This window comes from Lynx canadensis, chromosome B3 (genome assembly GCF_007474595.2).
Source record: "Lynx canadensis isolate LIC74 chromosome B3, mLynCan4.pri.v2, whole genome shotgun sequence".
NCBI lineage: Eukaryota > Metazoa > Chordata > Mammalia > Carnivora > Felidae > Lynx > Lynx canadensis.
In genome coordinates, this window is record NC_044308.2 from 60111473 (window position 1) to 60132265 (window position 20793).

The 20793-nt window shown below is 34.5% G+C and overlaps 1 protein-coding gene across 2 annotated transcripts in view; it reads left to right on the forward strand.

Annotated features, from left to right (window-relative positions):
- Positions 1-20793, forward strand: part of UBR1 (ubiquitin protein ligase E3 component n-recognin 1) — a 137082-nt gene that overhangs the window by 86980 nt on the left and 29309 nt on the right. For both annotated transcript variants that reach the window (XM_030318370.2, XM_030318371.2), the window contains exons 28-38: positions 1923-2009; positions 2954-3135; positions 7013-7218; positions 8625-8718; positions 9938-10087; positions 11955-12052; positions 15003-15096; positions 16376-16524; positions 18560-18615; positions 19623-19719; positions 20500-20567. In XM_030318370.2, the coding sequence (XP_030174230.1) occupies positions 1923-2009; positions 2954-3135; positions 7013-7218; positions 8625-8718; positions 9938-10087; positions 11955-12052; positions 15003-15096; positions 16376-16524; positions 18560-18615; positions 19623-19719; positions 20500-20567 (1281 nt within the window). The remainder of the gene's footprint in view (positions 1-1922; positions 2010-2953; positions 3136-7012; positions 7219-8624; positions 8719-9937; positions 10088-11954; positions 12053-15002; positions 15097-16375; positions 16525-18559; positions 18616-19622; positions 19720-20499; positions 20568-20793) is intronic.

Genomic DNA, 20793 nt, shown 5'->3' on the forward strand with positions numbered 1-20793 from the left:
AGATGGGTAACCAGAAAGGCCTTTCTTAGGAGGTGACATTGAAACTGAATGACATGGAGCCAGTCTTAGAAAAATCTGGAAGAGTATTCCACACAGAGGGAACAGCACTGCAAAAGCTCTAAGGAGGCCAGAAAGAAGGCCAGTGTGACTGAAGCACAATGAGAGAAGGAGAAAAAGGTAGGCAACAAGGTCAGAGGGACAGCCAGGGGCCAGATCATATAGAACTTTCCAGGTGAAGGTAAAAGGTGGATTTTATTTTTGAGAACAGTGGGAAACCACTGAAGGATTTTAAGTGACATAGTATTGTCTGTACTATTGTAAGATCACTCTGGCTGCTGTGGGGTAAGTGGATTATAGGGTATAAGAGTAAAAGCAGGGAAACTATTAGAAAACTGTTGCAGAAATCCTGGTGAGAGATAAGCATGACCAGGGCTCGGATGCAGATGGCGAGAAGCTGGATTGATTCAGGTGTAATTTGGTAGTAGAATCTGTAGAACTTGCTGATAGATATGGTGGATGAGGGAGATCAAGGAGTCAAAAATGACTCCTGCATTTGGAGCTTGAACTGTTGGGTGGATGGCAGTGCCTTTGGGGAGGAGTGAGTAAGGAAGGGGTAGGGAGAGAAGCTGGAAATATTACTTTAATGGGAATCCTCCACATGGAAACATGAAGCCAAGGTTATGGAGCTTCACCTCACTGGACTTATTAAAAGATTCTGATGTTATCAGCTAGATATTGTTTTGATAACTAGAATATGGATTGATTAATTTCCATATTCATATCAATTGGAGATCTTTGTACTGATTTGTACTTCAAGAAGTTGGCTTTTTTTATTCCTTAGAGTAAGTCACTAAACATGTTTGATATAATTAGGTTTGTGGCTATAAGGTAATGTTATTATTAAGGTTTCTCTTGAAGCAGAATTCACAAAGAAATTTAGTATTTGTGTTAAATTTGTCAATATAATTACTTTAAAATACAAAAACAAAACAAAGTAGATAAGTTTTCAACTTTTATTAAGAAAATAAATTGAACTGTCATTTATTTCAACATGTATGTCTTGCAGACACAGTGTTCTATATTAGAGATCTATTCCTGAAAATTGATTTTCTTTTAGAATACCAAAGTTTATTGTCAAAATATATGAAAGTACAAGTGTCCACTGTTAAAATCTTTAGGAATTTTCCTCAAATGTTCAATATAAAGTTGTGTTGTAAGTTCCTAGTGGGAGGTATTTACACATGAGACTGAGACTCCTTCAAATATAAACATTTTGTGGATGGATGTACCATCCTATTGCTGAAACATTGTTTTTTGTTAAAAACAATGAGACTGATCTATGCAAGCTATTATGGAAACATCTTCACAGATAAATGATTAAGTGAAAATGGAAGATCGGAAACAATGTATATGGTAGGATTGCTTTTGATGAGAATATGTGTAAATATAAAGAAATATGTATTCTGATAATTTTTTCATGCAAACAAATACTAATAATCTTTAATTTAGTTGATTTTGGGGAAAGGGACTTGATCAAGGAGAGGGTTTCATTTTCCATTTTGTATTCTTATCTTTATATGCCTTTGCATTAAAATAAGTAATTTATAATCTAAAAAAAATATTTTTCCCTAGCAAAAGCAGAGAAATGCTAATACCTACAGATGGAATTAGCTAATTTTGTTGCCTGCAGCCTCCTGCTTAGCTGTATTGCTAATCAACTAGGGCAGGTGTTTGTCACAGTCAGGAGTCACTTTTTATATACTTAAAACTACTTATATAACTATATGCGTGACTGTGTGTGTGTATAAAGTTTAAGTCAGAGACATTTGGTGATGTGATGACAAAATCAAATTAGTGAATTTTTCTGTTTCTTATCAGTCTAACCAACTCTTTTTTTTTAACATTTCATCTGTTTTTCATAGATGTTTGACACAGTGAAGCGATTAAGAGAAAAATCTTGTCTAATTGTAGCAACTACATCAGGATCAGAATCTATTAAGAATGATGAGGTAATAACATTATATTAATGGTGATGTTCTTGGTCTTTGAACTTTACCGGTTTAAGGTAGCTGCTGCTTTTTTATTAGAAGGAAGCTGTTTGTTGTAAAGTTTGTGAGATGTCCCATCTTCTTTTGTTCATTGTGTTTCTGTACCACAGGGATTAGTGCTGCTTGACACATAGTTGTCCAGTATAATATATGTATTTTACAAAATCAGAGGAAATTGATGTATGTGGAGCTCTGTCGGAAATACCATATTTTATTAATTTTTAAAATATTTTAATATCTGAAATTGGGATATATCCTATAATCAATGACTTCTTATAATTTAGTCAGCATTCTTAGTGGAACATAAGAAAATGGTACATCTTAGATTCAATGAAATGTAGTAATATTCAGGTTATGATGATTCTAATCTTAAAATTATTAGAATACTATTTACTACTTATGATTTTTTTATTATAGTTTTTAACTATTCCTCCTAAAAGAATAACACTGGACTTAAGTTAGAATAAACAATAAAAAGACACCATACATGTCAGTAATATTGTTAAAGTTCTCAGTTTTAGCAATGCATCTAGTAGTAACTGTTACATAGTGTCAGGTTGGTCAAAATTGATTAAATGTCAGTGATTAAACAATTAACATATGATTTAAAAATTTTGTTTCATTTAATTTTCTTAATCTACCTGCATTGAGTATAAAAGACCATTTATTAGATATTTAAAGTACTTGGGGCTTTTAGATTAAATTATTGAAATAACCAAAAGAGTAATTAGTTGTGTGATAGGATGGAGCCTATATGCTAGTTCTGAGACATCAGATTGAATCTAGGCTTAAGGGGAAATCAAGTTTTATCAGACTCTTACTCTGGGAAGTTTTGCTTGACTGAATAGTATATGCCAATTTTAACAATGGATCCTACCTAATTTTTGCGGTTTTTTAATACCCAGATTACTCATGATAAGGAAAAAGCAGAACGGAAAAGAAAAGCTGAAGCTGCTAGACTGCACCGCCAGAAGATCATGGCTCAGATGTCTGCCTTACAGAAAAACTTTATTGAAACTCACAAACTGATGTATGACAGCACCTCAGAAATGTCTGGGAAAGAAGACTCCATTATGGAGGAAGAGAGGTAAAACCTAGCAAAACTAAAAATTAGCAACTCAGTTTTTTTGAGGGAAAATGACATATTCACTTTAAATAAAATCTTTCCAAAATATATTTTGTAGTAAGAGAAATTATACTGTGTTTAAATTAGCAAAAGCACAGTGAGAACTCTAAGGTATTATTGAATGTAAGTTTATGTTGATGAACAGTTCAAGTGCGCAATAGTTTGTTAAAAGCCTTTATGTACAAAAAGGAAAATGGAAATGGTAAAAATCGAAATCAGCTTCTGTTATCTTGTATAAATGGGGGCCCCTTTAGGTACACATTTATATATCAGTTCATATATTCCACCGTTTTTATAATTTCTGGTAAAAATGAGTGTAGTTGCTACGGGTTGAAAAAAAAATCTTTCACCTGAAAAAGGTAGTTTATATTTGTTTTTCTTTTTTTCTTGAAGAGAAAGAAGACAGTGCCTGTAATTGTAGTCATGGACAGCACATTACAATGGGAATCAATAAATCTGATTTTCTGAGTCCTACTGTGGTGTGCTCTTGGGGAAATCAGTTAACCTTCTGAGAGCCACACTTTGTGAGCTCTTATATGGTTACAGTGTGAAAAGGAGGGAAAATGAGGATACTTTTAAAAGCACTCCAATTTAAAATGTAAATACCTCCTATGCTTTTTTTTTTTTAATATAATTTATCATCAAGTTGGCTAACATACGGTGTATACAGTGTGCTCTTGGTTTTGGGGGTAGATGCCCATGATTCATCACTCATGCACAACACCCAGTGCTCATCCCAACAAGTGCCCTCCTCAATGCCCATCACCCATTTTCCCCTCTCTCCCATCCTATGCTTATTTTTAAAAATAAGCTTTCACTGCTCTTTAAATAATGTGTGTTTTGGATAGTTTTAAAAAATTGTGCTTTTGCAATAACATTAGAAACAGACATAATTTATCTGTCATCTTGAAGCAGGGTATGTTAACAAGGACCACAAAGAATAAAGACTATATATTTTAAAGATAAAAATATATATATATATATATATATATATATATATATATATGTATACACACACACACACACACACACATATATACATATATACATATATATATGAAGGTAAGCTATCCTTAGCTGACAATAGTAATAGAACTAGAAATTACTATAAAACTTTATAAACAATTCACAGAAGTTCCAACCCTGGTGATACTTTATATTAGCAACATGCTCTTTATGAAAAAGAGACTACTGTATGTTTAGCCAAACAAGAGGATAGAAGCAAAAATGTGCTCAGAGTTAATTAATGGCCTCAATGCTTTTTATTTATTTTTATTGACTGATTGATTGCACACATAAATTATTGTGTTCTAGTTGAAAACAATTCAAATAACACAGTTAGATCCCTTAGACCATCCTCTGCATTCCTGATCTTTCTGCACAGATAACCATTGTTAATAAATAACTATTGTTCTAGGCCTCTTCTATGCATTTATTAACATATATGCATAAATGAGTATTGGTTTGTGTTTTTTAATAGTTTATTTTACCATACCTTTGGTTCTGCAGCTTGGTTTTTTACTCAGTGTTTTATAAATCTCTTCATGTCATTCCATATAGGTCTATTAGATTCTACATGATTCCTTATGTGTGAATATACACTATTTTGTTTGTTAGATTTTGGGCATTTAAGTTGGTTTTCCCTTATTTTCTAATTTCCCTTAATATAAACTATGTGTCAGAATATTTTTGTATATTTGCTCCCTTGTACAATTGTATAAGTACTTCTCAAGAGTAGAATCTAATATGTGAAAGTACTGGGTCATCATTATTTTAAATTTTAATAGATACTATCACAATAAAACTCCAATGTAGTTTTACCAATTCCTACTCCCAACAATGTTTGAGAGTTCCTATTTTCTTCATTTTCATCAATGCTTATTATTATCATCAGTACTTGAAAATATTTGATAATCAACATTATAAATCTCTGCCAGGCTGAATTTCCCTATTACTAGTTAGTACTAGGTTGAGCATCTTTTCATAAGATTGTTCACTAAATTCTTTAAAATGTTTGAGAGAGAGAGAGACAGAGAGAGAGAGAGAGAGAGAGAGAATGAACTAGTGAGGGAGGGGCAGAGAGAGAGGGGAACATAGGATCCAAAGCGAGCTCCACACTTACCCCAGAGAGCCCAATATAGGGCTCGAACTCAAACGGTGAGATCCTGACCTGAGCTGAAGTCGAACGCTTAACTGACTGAGTCACCCAGATGCCCCCGAAAACATTTTAATTGCACAGTTATACTGACACATTTTCCTTTTAAAAATCAAATGTCAGAGATAAAGCTACTTCTGTTTGAGCACTGGCCTAAATCTGGGACTCCTTTCTGCCCTTCCTCAGAAGATATTCTGGTTATAAATTTTATGTATCTCCTGTCAGAATATCTACTATGCTATTACCTGTAAATATATGTAACTATAGAAATTACATAGTATCATTCAGTCTTTTGTTTTATTTGCATCAATGGTATTATGTGTCCTTCTGCAACTTGTCATATTTACTTGGAAATCTATGCTCTATGTTCTTATGTACCAAACGAGCTCAGTGTTTCTCAGTCTTGGTATTTGGGCAGCAGTTCTTTTTTGTGCTTCATGAATTGCAGGACAGTCCACATCTCTGGCTCCTCATTCACTAAATTCCAGTAGCGTCCTGTAGTCCTTATGGTACCAAAAGGTAAACCTTACCTATTGCTGAATGCCTCCTATGAGGTGGTACCCCATCTAGCATTCAAACTGCACCTTTTAATATTGCTTAGTATTCTGTATGGTGTAATTTCACTTACACTGATGATGAACATTTAAGTTATTTCCAGTTTGTTGAATGATCTGTGGCAATTCAGGGACCTTCTTGCACAGGTAAAGAGGCAGTATTGCAAAGCAGTTCAGAGCATGGCCTGTGAAGTCAGATCACATGGGTTAGATCCAGGCTCTGCTACTATGTAGTGATGAGTCATTAGGTAAGTCTCTTACTGTCTCTAGGCCTCAGTGTCTTCATCTTAACAATGGAGGGTAATCTTAGTACCTACCTCATAAGATTTGTTGGAAAGATTAAATGAATTAATGTAAAGTATTTGAAACAGTGCCTCACATCACAATCAGTGCTTTACAAATATTTGCTATTATTATATTATTATTATACACATTGAGTACATGTAAGAATTGCTAAATCATTAAGATGTAAGTTTTTATTTTAAAGTCTATCAAAATAGAATAGAACTTAAATGCTTAAGAAGAGGGAAAGGATAAAACTCTTACAGGCACGTATAGAAAGAGTATTGTGTAGCCATTTAAAAACAATGTTTCTGAATAAACTTTAATGACACAAGAAAACAAATAAGATATAAGTGAATAAAGCAGGTGCAAATCTGTATATGTGATCTTAATTATGTAAAAAGAATGGTATAAACAAAGTGGACTGGACGGGAATATACAAATGGTTATCTCTAGTTTGTGAGTGTATAATGCTTTTTATTTTCTTCTTTATACTTTTATAGATTTTCCAAATTTTCTTAAGCATGTATTACTTTTCTAATCAGAAAAAAAACAGATAACCCTGCTTCCTGGTATGAAAATTAAGTATAATTCTAATATACACTCTACTTTGTGATCTGCTTTTTTTGCACTTAGCAACACAAAATGTATTTTTGAATAAGCAAATTAACTGATATGAGCCAGAAAAATCAAGGGGGAAGATTTTAAGCTAATATTGCTGAATATCATTTTTATTTTACTATTTTTGTTCTTAAAGTTCTTGCACTACAGTTACTTAAAATCTACCAAAATATAAAGACAAGTGACCAAAACATGTGTCCTCATTTCTGGTCGTTTCTCTTGGTAGTGCCCCAGCAGTCAGTGACTACTCTAGAATTGCTTTGGGTCCTAAACGGGGTCCAACTGTTACTGAAAAGGAGGTGCTGACATGCATCCTCTGCCAAGAAGAACAAGAGGTGAAAATAGAAAATAATGCCATGGTATTATCGGCCTGTGTCCAGAAATCCACCGCCTTAACCCAGCACAGGGGAAAACCCATAGAACTCTCAGGGGGTATGTATTGTTTAATAAATATCCTTTTGAGCATTTCTTTTCATACTTATATAATGAGAAAAAAATATTGAAAGAAGTTTGGGAGTGAGAATATATTTAGCCTTATTTAGTCAGATCATATTTTACCCATATGTAAAATGGTCTCTAGATTTTTACATACCATGTTGGCTCCTTTGTTTTATTTTTTAATTTTAATTTTTGTTACACTTGGCCACATTGCTCAGTCTCTGTCTCTATCTGCCTATCTACCCCCATTTTTCTATGCTGAACCTTTTGAAAGTAGGATGCAGGCATATACATTTCATCCCTAAATATTTACACATGCATGTTCTAAAACTAAGGATAGTCTATTATATGTCTATCATACCATTATAACATTCAAGAAAATGAATAATAATTCAGGAATATTACCTAATATAAAATCCATATTTGGATTTTCCCAAACTGTCCTCAACTAGACGTTTTTAGCTAGACTTTTTTTTCTCATTTAGGGTCTAGACGTATTTCGTGCTTTGCTTTTATTATGTCTTTCTAAATCTATATAAATCTAGAATAGTTACTTGTTCTTTTTTTTTCCATGATAATAACTTCTTAGAAGAATGTAGACCAGTTGTTTTGTACATGTCTTACATTGTGGATCTGTCTGTTGCCTCAAAATTAGGTTCATGTTAAGTATTTTCTTGGCAGGAATACTAATTAAATAATGTATTTTTTTTTATGTCACATCAGAGTTACTGCTTTATAAAATACCCTTGGGATAATAATAATGATGGTGATAAAAAAGGCTAACATTAACTGAATACTTACTGTATGCCAGGCACTGATTAAGTGCTTTATGTGTATTTACTTGCTTAATCCGCACAGCAACCCAATGAGTTTGGTACCAATATTGGCTCCATTTACAGATGAAGGAACTGAGGCATGGAGAAGTTAAATAATTTACCCAAGGCCACAAGTTATATGTAATGAAACCAGATTTTTAACCACTATGTCTTTGCTTTTATCCATATTATAATGCCCTAAGTATACCTTAGAAAGTAATTCAAATTACTCTTAAAATTAGAAGAGCAAATTGTGCTTGAATCATAGAAAAATCACTTCAACAACCAAGATAAGGCAACTTAAACCTAATGTTCAGAATAAAAAATACAAATCAAAAATAGAAGTTGTCATTAATTCACACTAATTTTAAATCCTACCTGGAAGTCTAGCTTTATATTTTTCTCCTTTTGCTTACTATTAAGAATATATATCCTGTTACCATGATACTGTGACACTTTACTTAGACATTCCTAAGAAGGTTCATGATTAGAATTTTAGACCTTGATAATCTCTTTTTTTTCCCCCATTTTATAACCATGGGGGGAGATGAATACATGCCTCCTATTTTTGTCTTCCTGTACCAGAAACCCTGGACCCGCTCTTCATGGATCCAGACTTGGCATATGGAACTTACACAGGAAGCTGTGGTCATGTGATGCATGCGGTGTGCTGGCAGAAGTAAGTTGTCCTTCTGACATGTTCTTGAAAGAAACTAGGAATACTGAAGTTCATTAAAGGCCACAAAAAGGCATGTTTTCTCATGTCTTCTTTCCTTCCTTATCTGAATAATTGAAGCAGTTTTAATTACTAATTTTGTTTGCATGACATTCATTATCTTATCACCTTCAGAAATGGATGTAATAGGGGCACCTGGGTGGCTTAGTCGGTTAAGCGGCCGACTTCAGCTCAGGTCATAATCTCAACATTTGTGAGTTCGAGCCCCGTGTCAGGCTCTGTGCTGACAGCTCAGAGCCTGGAGCCTGCTTCGGATTCTGTGTTTCCTCCTCTCTCTCTGCCCCTCCCATGCTCATGCTCTGTCTCTCTGTCTCTTAATAATAAATAAACGTTAAAAAAAAAAAAATGGATGTAATAAACTATCAACTTAAAATTTTCACTACTCCTTTGTACTTCCTTTCCACAAGCTAGTTGGTTGCTCTTGATCAGTATTTGTGTAAAAGAAAGCTATAATCTTTCTTTAAAAATCTCATTTCCCATGGGGTGCCTGGGTGGCTCAGTCAGTTAAGTGTCCGACTTAGCTCAGGTCATGATCTCACGGTTCGTGGGTTCGAGCCCTGCATCTGGCCCTGTGCTGACAGCTCAGAGCCTGGAGCCTGCTTCAGATTCTGTGTCTCCCTCTCTCTCTCTCTCCCCCACTCATGCTCTGTCTCTCTCAGGAATAAATAAATATTAAAAAAAAAAAATCTCATTTCCCTGATAATGTAGAGTGAAAAGTACCTTTGAGATAGAATAAGACAGGAAATTCTAGTTCCACCTTTGGAAGAGAAAAATTCAAAAATATAATTCCTGGGAAATCTTTCGTATAGGATTCATTCTTTTGGCATTGGGTTAGAGTACATAATCTTCCTGAATAGCCTTTACAACATCAGCTGGCCATTGGAAACTGAAGGAAGTAGTGTCTGCATTTTATCTCCATGCTGCTGAGTTAGGAGCCAAGTTATGATTCAGTAAAATTATTTTAAGTTTGTTTCTGCCCTGATGTGTCTTGTTTGCCCCCAAAAGAATGGGCATCCTATTTCTTGTATAATTGCAACTTCGGTATTTGGGCATGTAGATTCTAAAGACATTTATTAAAGCAAAAATTCCAGACTTTTGTCACTTGGATTAGAGTGAAGATACAGTATCGTTCTGAAGGGACCCATGTCTTAAAATTTTGCAGGTATTTTGAAGCTGTACAACTGAGCTCTCAGCAGCGCATTCATGTTGACCTTTTCGACTTAGAGAGTGGAGAATATCTTTGCCCACTTTGCAAGTCTCTGTGCAATACTGTGATCCCCATTATTCCTTTGCAACCTCAAAGGATAAACAGGTATGTTTTAATTCATGTTTGGGTTGAATTTTTAAAAACTATATTTAATCCTTTCATTTGTGCCTGTTTTGATTAGATCGCTAGTTTCTTTTGTTGTTTGAAGTAATTAATACTTTTTCTTTCCATAAGTTGTATTCTGTCTTTAAAATATGATGAAAAGCTCCAATTTTTGGTTTCTAAAATAACTGGAATGTTCATTAACTCAAATCTGTATGTTGTGTGTGTATCTTCTAACAGCCATGAAAACAGTAGAACATGAATCTCTACCTTTGCATTCACAAAAAGGGAAAAGATGCTGAGAAGATTTATCCTTTCAAATAGTACTTTTTACACCATTAGAGTTAATGTTTGAAATTTGGTTTCTCTAAATGTCTTTGTATTATTATTTCTAATTCTGTTTTTTTTCCCTGAAGAGCCAATCGCCATAGTTGTAAAGATGTGGACAAAATGTTAACAATAAAAGTAAAGAAAAACAGTAGATTAATCATATATCTTTGAATAATTTTTAAATTTTTAGACCAAGTTTTTAAATTTTTCTATTCTGACCATCTGTGAATGGAACTCAGTAGCAAATTTATTCATTTTTTATGATAGCTATAGCATATAATTGTATATTTCTGTGTTGTCACTGTTGTACCTAATAACAGTATTCTTCATTGTTGTTCATTTTCTTAAAACTCAGTGAATTTGTAATGATTGACCTAAGTTTTGCTATAGAAAATGATTTCGTTGATAAAAACACTTAACATGTTTCCACAACAAAAGTGTTCAAAGGTGATAGGCTTGGCAATCAGGGTGAATATAGATGATAATGAAGCACTGTTGTGGAGACAGGAAGAACAGTTAATGTATTGAAATAGTTCCAGTGAGGGATGAAGTAACTTGGATTAGGGTAGTAACAATGGAAGTAGAAAAAAGTGCTCAGCTTGGGATATATTTAGAAGGTAAAACCAGCAAGACTAGCTGCGGGCTTCGAATGTGGATTGTGAGAGAATCTGAGAAATCAGTGATGACACCGGTTTTTTATTTGAGTGACTAGAATGGTGATTCCATTTATTGATATTTGTTACTTCTACGTGATGGGCCTATGAATGGTATCTTACTCCTACTTTTAAAATTCCCCTCCTACCCAAAACTACATTTTTACTTTATTTATTTATTTTATTGAAATATAGTTGACAATGTTACCATAGTTTCAGATTCCAATATAGTGATTCAATAACTGTACTGTGCTGTGCTCACCACAGGTGTAGCTCCCATCAGTCACATACAACATTATTACAATACCATTGTCTATATTCCCTATGCTGTACCTCCATGCCCATAACTTATTCCTTCCATAACTAAAAACCTGTATCTTCCTCTCTCCTTCACCCCCTTTTGCCCATTCCTACACCCCACCCCCCTTTCTGGCAACCATCAATTTGTTCTTTGTATTTATGGGTCTCTTTCTGCGTTGTGTGTTCATTTATTTGGTTTTTTAGATTCCATATACAAGTGAAATCACATGCTATTTGTCTTTCTCTGACTTCTTCACTTAGCATAATACTCTCTAGTCCCATCTATGTTGTCACAAATGGCAAGATCTCATCCTTTTTTATGGCTGAGTACTATCCCATTGTGTGGGATGCTACATCTTTATCCATTCATCTATCAGTGGGCACTTAGGTTGCTTCCATATTGTAGCTGTTGCAAATGATGCTGAAACTACATTTTTAGACGTATGTGCTTCTATGACCTATGTAGTTAATCTGAAGGAGTTTGATGTTTTCATACAGCCAATTATCCATAGAAAGACTCTACAAGTTCAGCTTTTCAGTTTGACTTTGTGCCAATGGCTTAATAATTTTTAAATATCATTTTTCAGTGAGAATGCAGAGGCTCTTGCTCAACTTTTGACGCTGGCACAATGGATACAGACTGTTCTGGCCAGAATATCAGGCTATAATATGAAACACGCTAAAGGTTTGCTCAAAATTATTTTATATTTTGCTGTTTGAGATTTAAGTGTCAGAGTCTAATATTTTTCTGAAGTACTTACTGCTCTAAAATATGGTTTGCAGATATAGATTTCTTGACTATCAGGAACTAAAGGTTTCAAAGCCAAAATTAAGTTTGACTTAAATCACTTAAATAGTTTTCATACTGGCAAGCAATATAGACAGTGATTAATCTGGAGTCACACTGCTTGGAGTTAAATCTTAGATCCATTGCTTACCGTCTCTGTGATCTTTGGACAAGTTTTTTAACCTGTTTGTGCCTCAACTTTCTTATTTGCAGGGTGAGAATAATAATAGCACCTATCTCACTGACTTAAGAATTGAGGTATCCTGTGTAAAGTAGAACAATGCATGGTACATAGTAAATACTGTATGAGCATTAGCCATTACTATTACTAATTTTGTTAATATGTTGTCATTAATATTAATAATAGAAAAACAACATTTTTAAACTGTTACCTCATTTATATATTCTTTACAATTGAGGGATAAGACTAAAAAGTCTAAAGACTCTGAGAAGTAAACAATGGTAGGCAAATGAAGGAGGGAAGTCAAAATTTGAAGAATGGTAGAGGCAATGAGTTTCCTGGGTTTTTTTCCTCCTTTATTACCCAGCTTTGAACTCAGCATAGCCTGAGTCACAGAGCTTTGCAATGGACATGAATAGCAAAAAGTTCAAGAGAGATGCCCTCTTTCTGGCCAGAGGACCAGGAAAAGAAGTCCCTCAGAACTGGAAAGTGTAAAGGGAATTCCTGTTTTGTTTTGTTTTGTTTTGTTTTGTTTTGTTTTTTGTTTTGGTTTTTTCCTCTTCCGACCCTCTCCTGATGCCAGCCCCAGTCACGGAGCTGGAGCTGCAATGCCGTGGCGGCCACATAGATATGTAAAATCCCAAGAGAAAACCAGTCTCTCTGGCTGGAGGAACTGGAAAAAAAAAGGGACCTCTGTGTTCCATAGAATGCAGGGTGAATCCTCATTATTTTTTTTCTGTCTTTGCCTCACAGTTGTATCCCAAGGGTAGCCCCAGTCACCTGAATCTACTTGACAACAGAAGGGACTAAAACTGAGAGAAACATGTCATTATGGCCAGAGGAACTGGGGAAAAGGGTCCCTTGGAGCTAGAGAAATGGGGGAAATCCCAGAGAGAAGAGAGCTATAGAAGGGGAATCTCCTATTTTTGAGAACAGCGCAGATCCTAGGCTTGCCTCCAAGCTGCACATGTGCAGAACAGGCCCAGAGAAACAGCAACAGGTTTGAGAATGAAACTGCATTAAAACCATCACTTAAGTCCCAGACTAACACCTGAGTAGTACATGTATAGGCAGACCCAAACAGTCTAGCAAAGGCTCGGAGACTAACATTGGAACCACCATACACAGACAGTGGGACAGAAATTGTTGAAACTAATTGTATTGATTGCCTACTGAAACAAAAAGAAAGGTACATTTTTTCCACAGAATTTTAAGAAGAACCAAAACCTCACAATGTAATATTCAAAATATCTAAGGTACAATCCAAAATTACTCAACATACAGAGAACAAGGAGAATCTGACCAATCTCAAGGAAAAAAAAAAAAAAAACAATCTTGAGATGTTTTAACATTGAACTTTTTAGACAAAAAATTTAAAGCACCAATAATTAAACATAAGGTAAAGGTGAACACTTTTGAAATGAATGGAAAAAATACGAGTTCTCAGCAGAAAAAAAGTAGAAACTATTAAAAATAAAGAACCAAATGGAGATGATAGAATTGAAAAAATACTATATGAAATAAAAATTAACTGGATGGGCTCAATAGTGGAATGGAGATGGAAGGATAAGAGTTAGTGGACTTGAAATCTGATCAGTAGAAATTACCCAGTCTGAAGAATAGACAGAAAGTGCTGAAGAAAAAAGAAAAATAGCTTTAGAGACACATGGACCCAATTTTTAAATCCAATATTTATGTCATACAAGTCCTGAAAAGAAAAAAAGATGGTCCAAAAAATAGTTGAAGAACTGATGACTGAAAACCTCCAAAATTTGGTGAAACACATAAATTTACAGATTTAAGAAGTTCAGTGAAACTCAAAGATAAACTAAAAGAAAATCACACCCATATAGATAATACCTAAACTGCTGAAAACCAAAGATGAAGGAAAAAAGTCTCAAGAGCAAGCAGGAAAAGACAACTCATTTCACATAGGGGAACAACAATTCTAATTTGATAAGGAAATGGAAAATGGAGCCACAAAGAGGTTGGTATTCACTCAAGGTCTTAGTAATAGGAGCAGGGTTAGGATGCCAACCCAGGCAGCTTGGCTGCAGATCCTTGGCTCTTACTCACTATTGTATGCTGCCTTACTAATAGAATACTATGCATCCATTAAAAATGGAAATATAGAGGGACAGTTACTGATGTGGAAAGACATTTATGATCTGTTGGTGACAAACGATACAGAGTACTACTATAGATTTTGTCTTTTTAAAAAGAATCTGGGGGCGCCTGGGTGGCGCAGTCGGTTAAGCGTCCGACTTCAGCCAGGTCACGATCTCGTGGTCCGTGAGTTCGAGCCCCGCGTCGGGCTCTGGGCTGATGGCTCAGAGCCTGGAGCCTGTTTCCGATTCTGTGTCTCCCTCTCTCTCTGCCCCTCCCCCGTTCATGCTCTGTCTCTCTCTGTCCCAAAAATAAATAAACGTTGAAAAAAAAAAATTAAAAAAAAAAATAAAAAGAATCTGTATTTGCAACATTTATATGGAGAACAGAAGAATATCACCCAAATGTGATTTGAGTAGAGAAATTTTGAGCGATAGTTTATTGCCTATTAACACTTTCTAAGTTTTCTAAAATGGTCATATATAATTTTAAACAGCTAGAAAAGTGTGTGTCACCCTAAACCCTTGTGATTTTTCATTCTTTTTCCTTTTCATTTATAAGGAGAAAACCCACCAATTCCAGTCTTAGTTGATCAAGGAATGGGTGATTCCACTTTTGAGTTCCATTCTATCCTGAGTTTTGGAATTCAGCCTTCGTAAGTATCCAAGTAGTTAAGAGTAGTTTGTAAATGGCTGTGAAAATAAGAGTGAAGAACAATCCTTCCTTCCTTCCTGCCTTATTTGCAAAATTGTTTCTTTATCCCGTTTTTATCTTGTTTCTCCCTGGAGTTTTATTTGTATAATAAAATTAGGTGGTTTGAGGTATTAGAGTAATATGTATTAGAGTGAATCCTGCCTGTAATTAACCATTTTTGACCAACAAAAATGCCATTTCTATATAGTCCAACCTACAATAAGAGCAGAATTTAAGAGATTTCAATTAAAGTCATATCTAACTCTGATTTCTGTAAAGTCTCAGGTCAACCCCCACCCCCATTCATTTTCTTGTTTGTAAAATTGAAACAGTAGCTTCTTATCTTACATCATAAGGTTATTGGAAAAATACTTTTGTGAAAACACTTTGAAAAATATAATGTATCCAAATCAGGTATTATTATTATTATCATTATTATTTAATAAATATTTTCTGATGTACACTTTTTTAGTTGTGATTCTTGTTTATATTTTGAATCCTGTTGCTGTTGAAAATACTTGTTACAGGGACGCTAGGATGGCTCAGTTGGTTAGCGTCTGGCTCTTGATTTCATCTCAGGTCATGATCTCATGGTTCATGAGATCTTGCTAACAGTGCAGAGCCCGCTTGGGATTCTCTCTCTCCCTTTCTGTCTGCCCCTCCCCCACTCACACTCACGCGCTCTCACATGCTCACGTGTGCGCTCTCCCTCTCTCTGTCTCTCCCTCTCTCTCAAAATAAATAAACTTAAAAAAACAAAATACTTGTTACAAAAGGAAGTTCAGGAAATCAGAACTTATCATTCCCAAGTACATGGTGTATTCATTCTCTCTCTGTCTCACACACACCCTGTTAACACTGAAGTTCCTCTTAGTCCCTTTCCACACGTTAAAACTTGTTAGGTCAGATCTGTTTGCTTTGAATTTTATTCCTTCTCTCCAGTCTGTCCTTAATTTGGACCTGGATCCTTTCTGTGATTCTTTACTACATCTTTTATATGAAGTAAAGTTATATGAGCCATTATCATTTTGTAAGAGATGTTTTTCTACCTATAAGAGCTACAGTCCCATTTTTTCTTCAGAGGCTCTAATCTCCAATTTGACAAAGAGCATTTTACTTTGTCAAAAGAGTTAAATTGTTGTTTCAGTACCTAAATTGTTAAATTTTTGTTTCTGTACCTTACTCTGTAGGTAACCCCTTTTATTAAATCACTATATAAAATTTTCTTGTTTTACTTTTAGGATAAAATATTCTAATAGCATCAAGGAAATGGTCATTCTCTTTGCTACAACAATTTACAGAATTGGACTAAAAGTACCTCCTGATGAAACGGATCCTCGAGTCCCCATGATGACCTGGAGCACATGTGCTTTCACTGTCCAGGCAATTGGTAATGCCTATGAGAGACTACTTCGGAGGGTTCATAGAAAAAGAATTAGCATTGATTGACCAAAAATGTTTCCTTTTCCCTGATGTCTTAAAATAGTTTGAATTGTTTGAGGACTATTGGTATCTCAGTAGATTAGTGTAGCCTGATGCCATTTAGTCTGAGAATTTTTGTATTGATCCCTTTTTAACTACAGTATTGGTCATATGCAACATAAGCTCAAAATATTTGAAAGGTATAGCATGAAGCAAGCTATATTCAAAAGCTGGCAGATTTATAACACTAGGAAAATCAAGGGAAAAAAAGGCAAAGGAACAAGAATCAAGCCAGAAATGTTCAGTAATTTTTGTTTCTTTTACACCTTGAGAGAAAAAAGAAAGGGAAACCAAAGTCACCTAAAACATTATCAGAAAAGGGAAAAGAAGACTGAGGTAGTTGTGAGAGACAGACTAGCAGGCAGGAACTCACCAGGTCATAATGGAAGCCCACTGTCAAATTCTCTGCCAGAATTTAAACTTCTTATAGAAGAATGCAGCAATCAAATCAAAATGTTGTACACCTTAAATTTACACAGTGTAAATTGGGATGGGGGGAAGAAGAGTGTAGTAGTGAAGGATTTCTTAGTTTTTAAAATCAGCATATTTGCTTATTACAGTCATGAGATAGAATACTATCTAAAAAAGAGTAAGAACTGTAATTCTTTTATGTCCTCTTTATCCAAGATGGTTTCAGTCTCCCTTTCCAATATACATTTTTGGTAGTTGCTTCCAATGGAGTCTACCATCTTTTCTTCATTTACATATATTTTTGTAACAAGACACCATTTCATGATTTGAATTAAGTAGCGCGAAGCCACAAAACATTCCTGCACACGAGCTTCAGCCTCCTGAACAGATTTTAGGAGTCACATCCAAACCTGTCAGACTTAAATCATGGATAAAAGATTACAAACAGGTTTATTTTTCCTGTGGTTGAATAAAATGAGAAATAGGAAGAATGAGATTTAAACAGAATAGAATCTGAACAAATCGGTAAGAAATGTAAAGCATTCTTTTGGAGTCATGATCTACTACTAAGTCTCTTGACAGTTTCAGTGAAGATATTTTACACTTTACTATCCTTGGCAAGACAAACATTAGGAATCGGGAATTTAGATAGTTAACATAAAAAAAGGTCACAGTTTTTGTCAGAAAAGTGATGAGAAGTTCACTGGAGGACTTCCAGTGGTTCAGTGGTTCCTATATGGTTCTGTAACCTAGTAATTGGGTTTTATTTTATTAATACTGTTTTCATTTCAGTGCTTTTTCCATCCCAGAACATAGTGCTGTACTTTATTCCTAGTGCATAAGCATCTGACTTACTTCATTCCCTATGGGTGTGGCAAGACATACACAGGACATGTTGGCATAGTTAGGAACTACAGTTGAGGAATAAATATACAGAGTCTTTTATTACTGTCCATTCAAAGATGGAAAAAGAAAATAGGAAGTAAACCTTCCTAACTCATAGGTGTATCTGCTGCCAAAGATCAATGAAAGTAAGAGTAATTTAGCAATAAATGCCCTAGCCAACAAGGCAAAATGTATCTGAATCCATGGGGTTTTTTGAATTTTCAATTTTTTTTTCTTGTAATGTAATTATTTTTTAAAAGTATGCATAAGAGCAATAGTTACCTGCATTGCCTTATGTATTTTAAAACAAAATACGTTGTGACTGTACATAAAATTACTTGCTGAAAATTTTTTTGTGTAGAAGAGAGGTTAAAAGGACGAAAAATAAACCAGGCTGCTTTCTTTTTCCCAGGTACTCTCTGTAGAGAGCTGCAGGGACTTTATTATGTGTAGTGACAGTTTGCTTCTATAATATCTTCTCACTCAAAAATTTGGAAATTTTGGTGTAGACTTAAACATGAAACTTTGAAGGGGAAAAGTGCAAATCATCTGGTCAAAAATATAATTAAAGAACATCTGATAGAAACCAAGTAAACAATTGTAGCAATATTCAGGATTTATTATTTTTGTTTTTCTTACTCTTTGAGAAAACCTCTTGGGAGATGAAGGAAAACCTCTGTTTGGAGCACTTCAAAATAGACAGGTATGTATATTCCAGCAAGGTATGTGTAACTCATAGTAGGCTTTTTTGGTATAATCTACAGTTAATGTATTAGTTTTTAAAATCATTTTTTTAATTTACTCCTTTTTCTGTAAAAATTAGCGGAATTCTATTTTTTTTTCTTTTTTACAAAGCTACCTCAGTCTCACAGGAGACAAAATGGCCAGCATTGTGCACTTTAGAGAGCTTACTCAATCTCGGTGGTTAAATGTAATTCATAGATTTCAGATGATACTTTGTCCCTTTTTTCTCCCCTTCTCTGCTTATTGCCAAGTCAGAAATTCAGTGTCCCCTACATTTTCCTTCTTCGCTAATTTTGTGCCATCATGTAACATTAAGTACTAATGCTGGCTTAACTCTACATAAATCATCATAGTGAATTCAAGAATGAAACTAAGCCATGGCTCCTTGATGGGCAGATCTTAACACTGCAGGACTATACCCATCTCCAGACCTAAGCTCAAGAAATAGCCCCTTGAAAACAGGGTGGGCAACCAAGGATTCCGTAGAGCACCCCTGCTCCTAGCCATTTTCCTCTTATTTTCCCAAGGCACAGGGGACTTTTAATATACAATGTGCTTTCCTACACTTCCTGGCCGCCTGTTTGGAAGGCAGATCTATTCCCTGCATTTAGTGGGGTTTTTCTGGCCATGATTTTAGAATTTTTATAAATTTTTTTGCCCAGGCCTCAGAGTAAATTAATCCAGTAAATTTAAGAAATTGACTCTGGGGAAAATGAGTATCTAAATGAGAATTGAAATAATTATAGCTTTAATATCTCTTGGTCATGGGAAAATCTATTAAAATTTGATAAGTTCATAAAACTTCCTGAAAGTATTAAAAATATTATAAATATTATACTTTATTTGCAAGAATGTAAAGTTTATAATAAGGCTACAAGTAATACTTGCAGATTGGGAATGATTTTTATAGTGAATGACTTAGGTCTGTCATCTGCCCTTTTTCTCTTCCCCTCTCTTACAATCTAGCATAATGGTCTGAAAGCATTAATGCAGTTTGCCATTGCACAGAAGATTACGTGTCCTCAGGTCCTGATACAGAAACATCTGATTCGTCTCCTATCAGGTAGACTCTTCTCTGAATATTATTATATGTCTTTTTCCTTTGCATTTCTGGCAGTGTATATCATTCAGAAACAACACACTGAACTAATTTTGAACACTACTATAGCAGCTTTATAAAAGAAAAAACAAAGACATAGATGCCCGTACAATAACTGTAGTCTTATTTTAAAACTCAGGTATTTTCCAAAAGTTTTCAAGTTATGTCCCTTGTTCCCACCTAGAGGCTTTATTGAATCAACATCCACAACCACTAACATATTTTTGTCCTCATCTGGTAAGAAAAGGGAGCAATGACATGGAAAGATCATTTAAAAATAGGTTTAATTTTGCTGGTTCAAGGGGATGTTCTTCATCCTCGTTTTACTTACACTGCTTTGCATGCTCTCTCTGCTCCCCTCCAAATTGTTCACATATTTAATGTGTCACAAAACACTTAGAAATGTATAGTTAGGAAAAAAGTATTAAGGAACATTGTATAAAAGTAATTTTTCTTATTCATGGAGCAAATATTTATTGAACAACCTCTATTTCATTTATGCTCTTTACCTTTTCTTCCTGGATCTTCTCTTTTAACACTTAAATTATATCCAAGGCTTCCTAGGAAGTTTTTCTCAGTATAGTTTATTTTTAATTATGGTCCCCATTCATAAAAGTGTGATACGCCGTTTTACCAGTTTCTGTATTTTATATCCCTGTTATATTTTTGTTTTAGGTGTTTTGCATTATATTTATAACCACATTGCTATCTTAATAAATTGCACTGTTGTTTGGTATTTTTTAGTTGTTCTTCCTAACCTAAAATCAGAAGATACACCTTGCCTTCTTTCTATAGACCTATTTCATGTTTTGGTAAGTATTCAATAAAATTTCTTAAAGTCTCTCAAGTTTATAATTTCATATGTTTTCCTCATTCAAGTTCATGTTCTTTATTGAAGATTATAAATTATTGGTGTTCAGATTATGAAATTTAGTCTCTTCTCCATTCTGTTTAAAATAGAGATTTGAATGAGACCATCAAAACCACTTTTTTTTTTAATGTTTATTTATTTTTGAGAGAGAGAGCACGAGCAGGGAA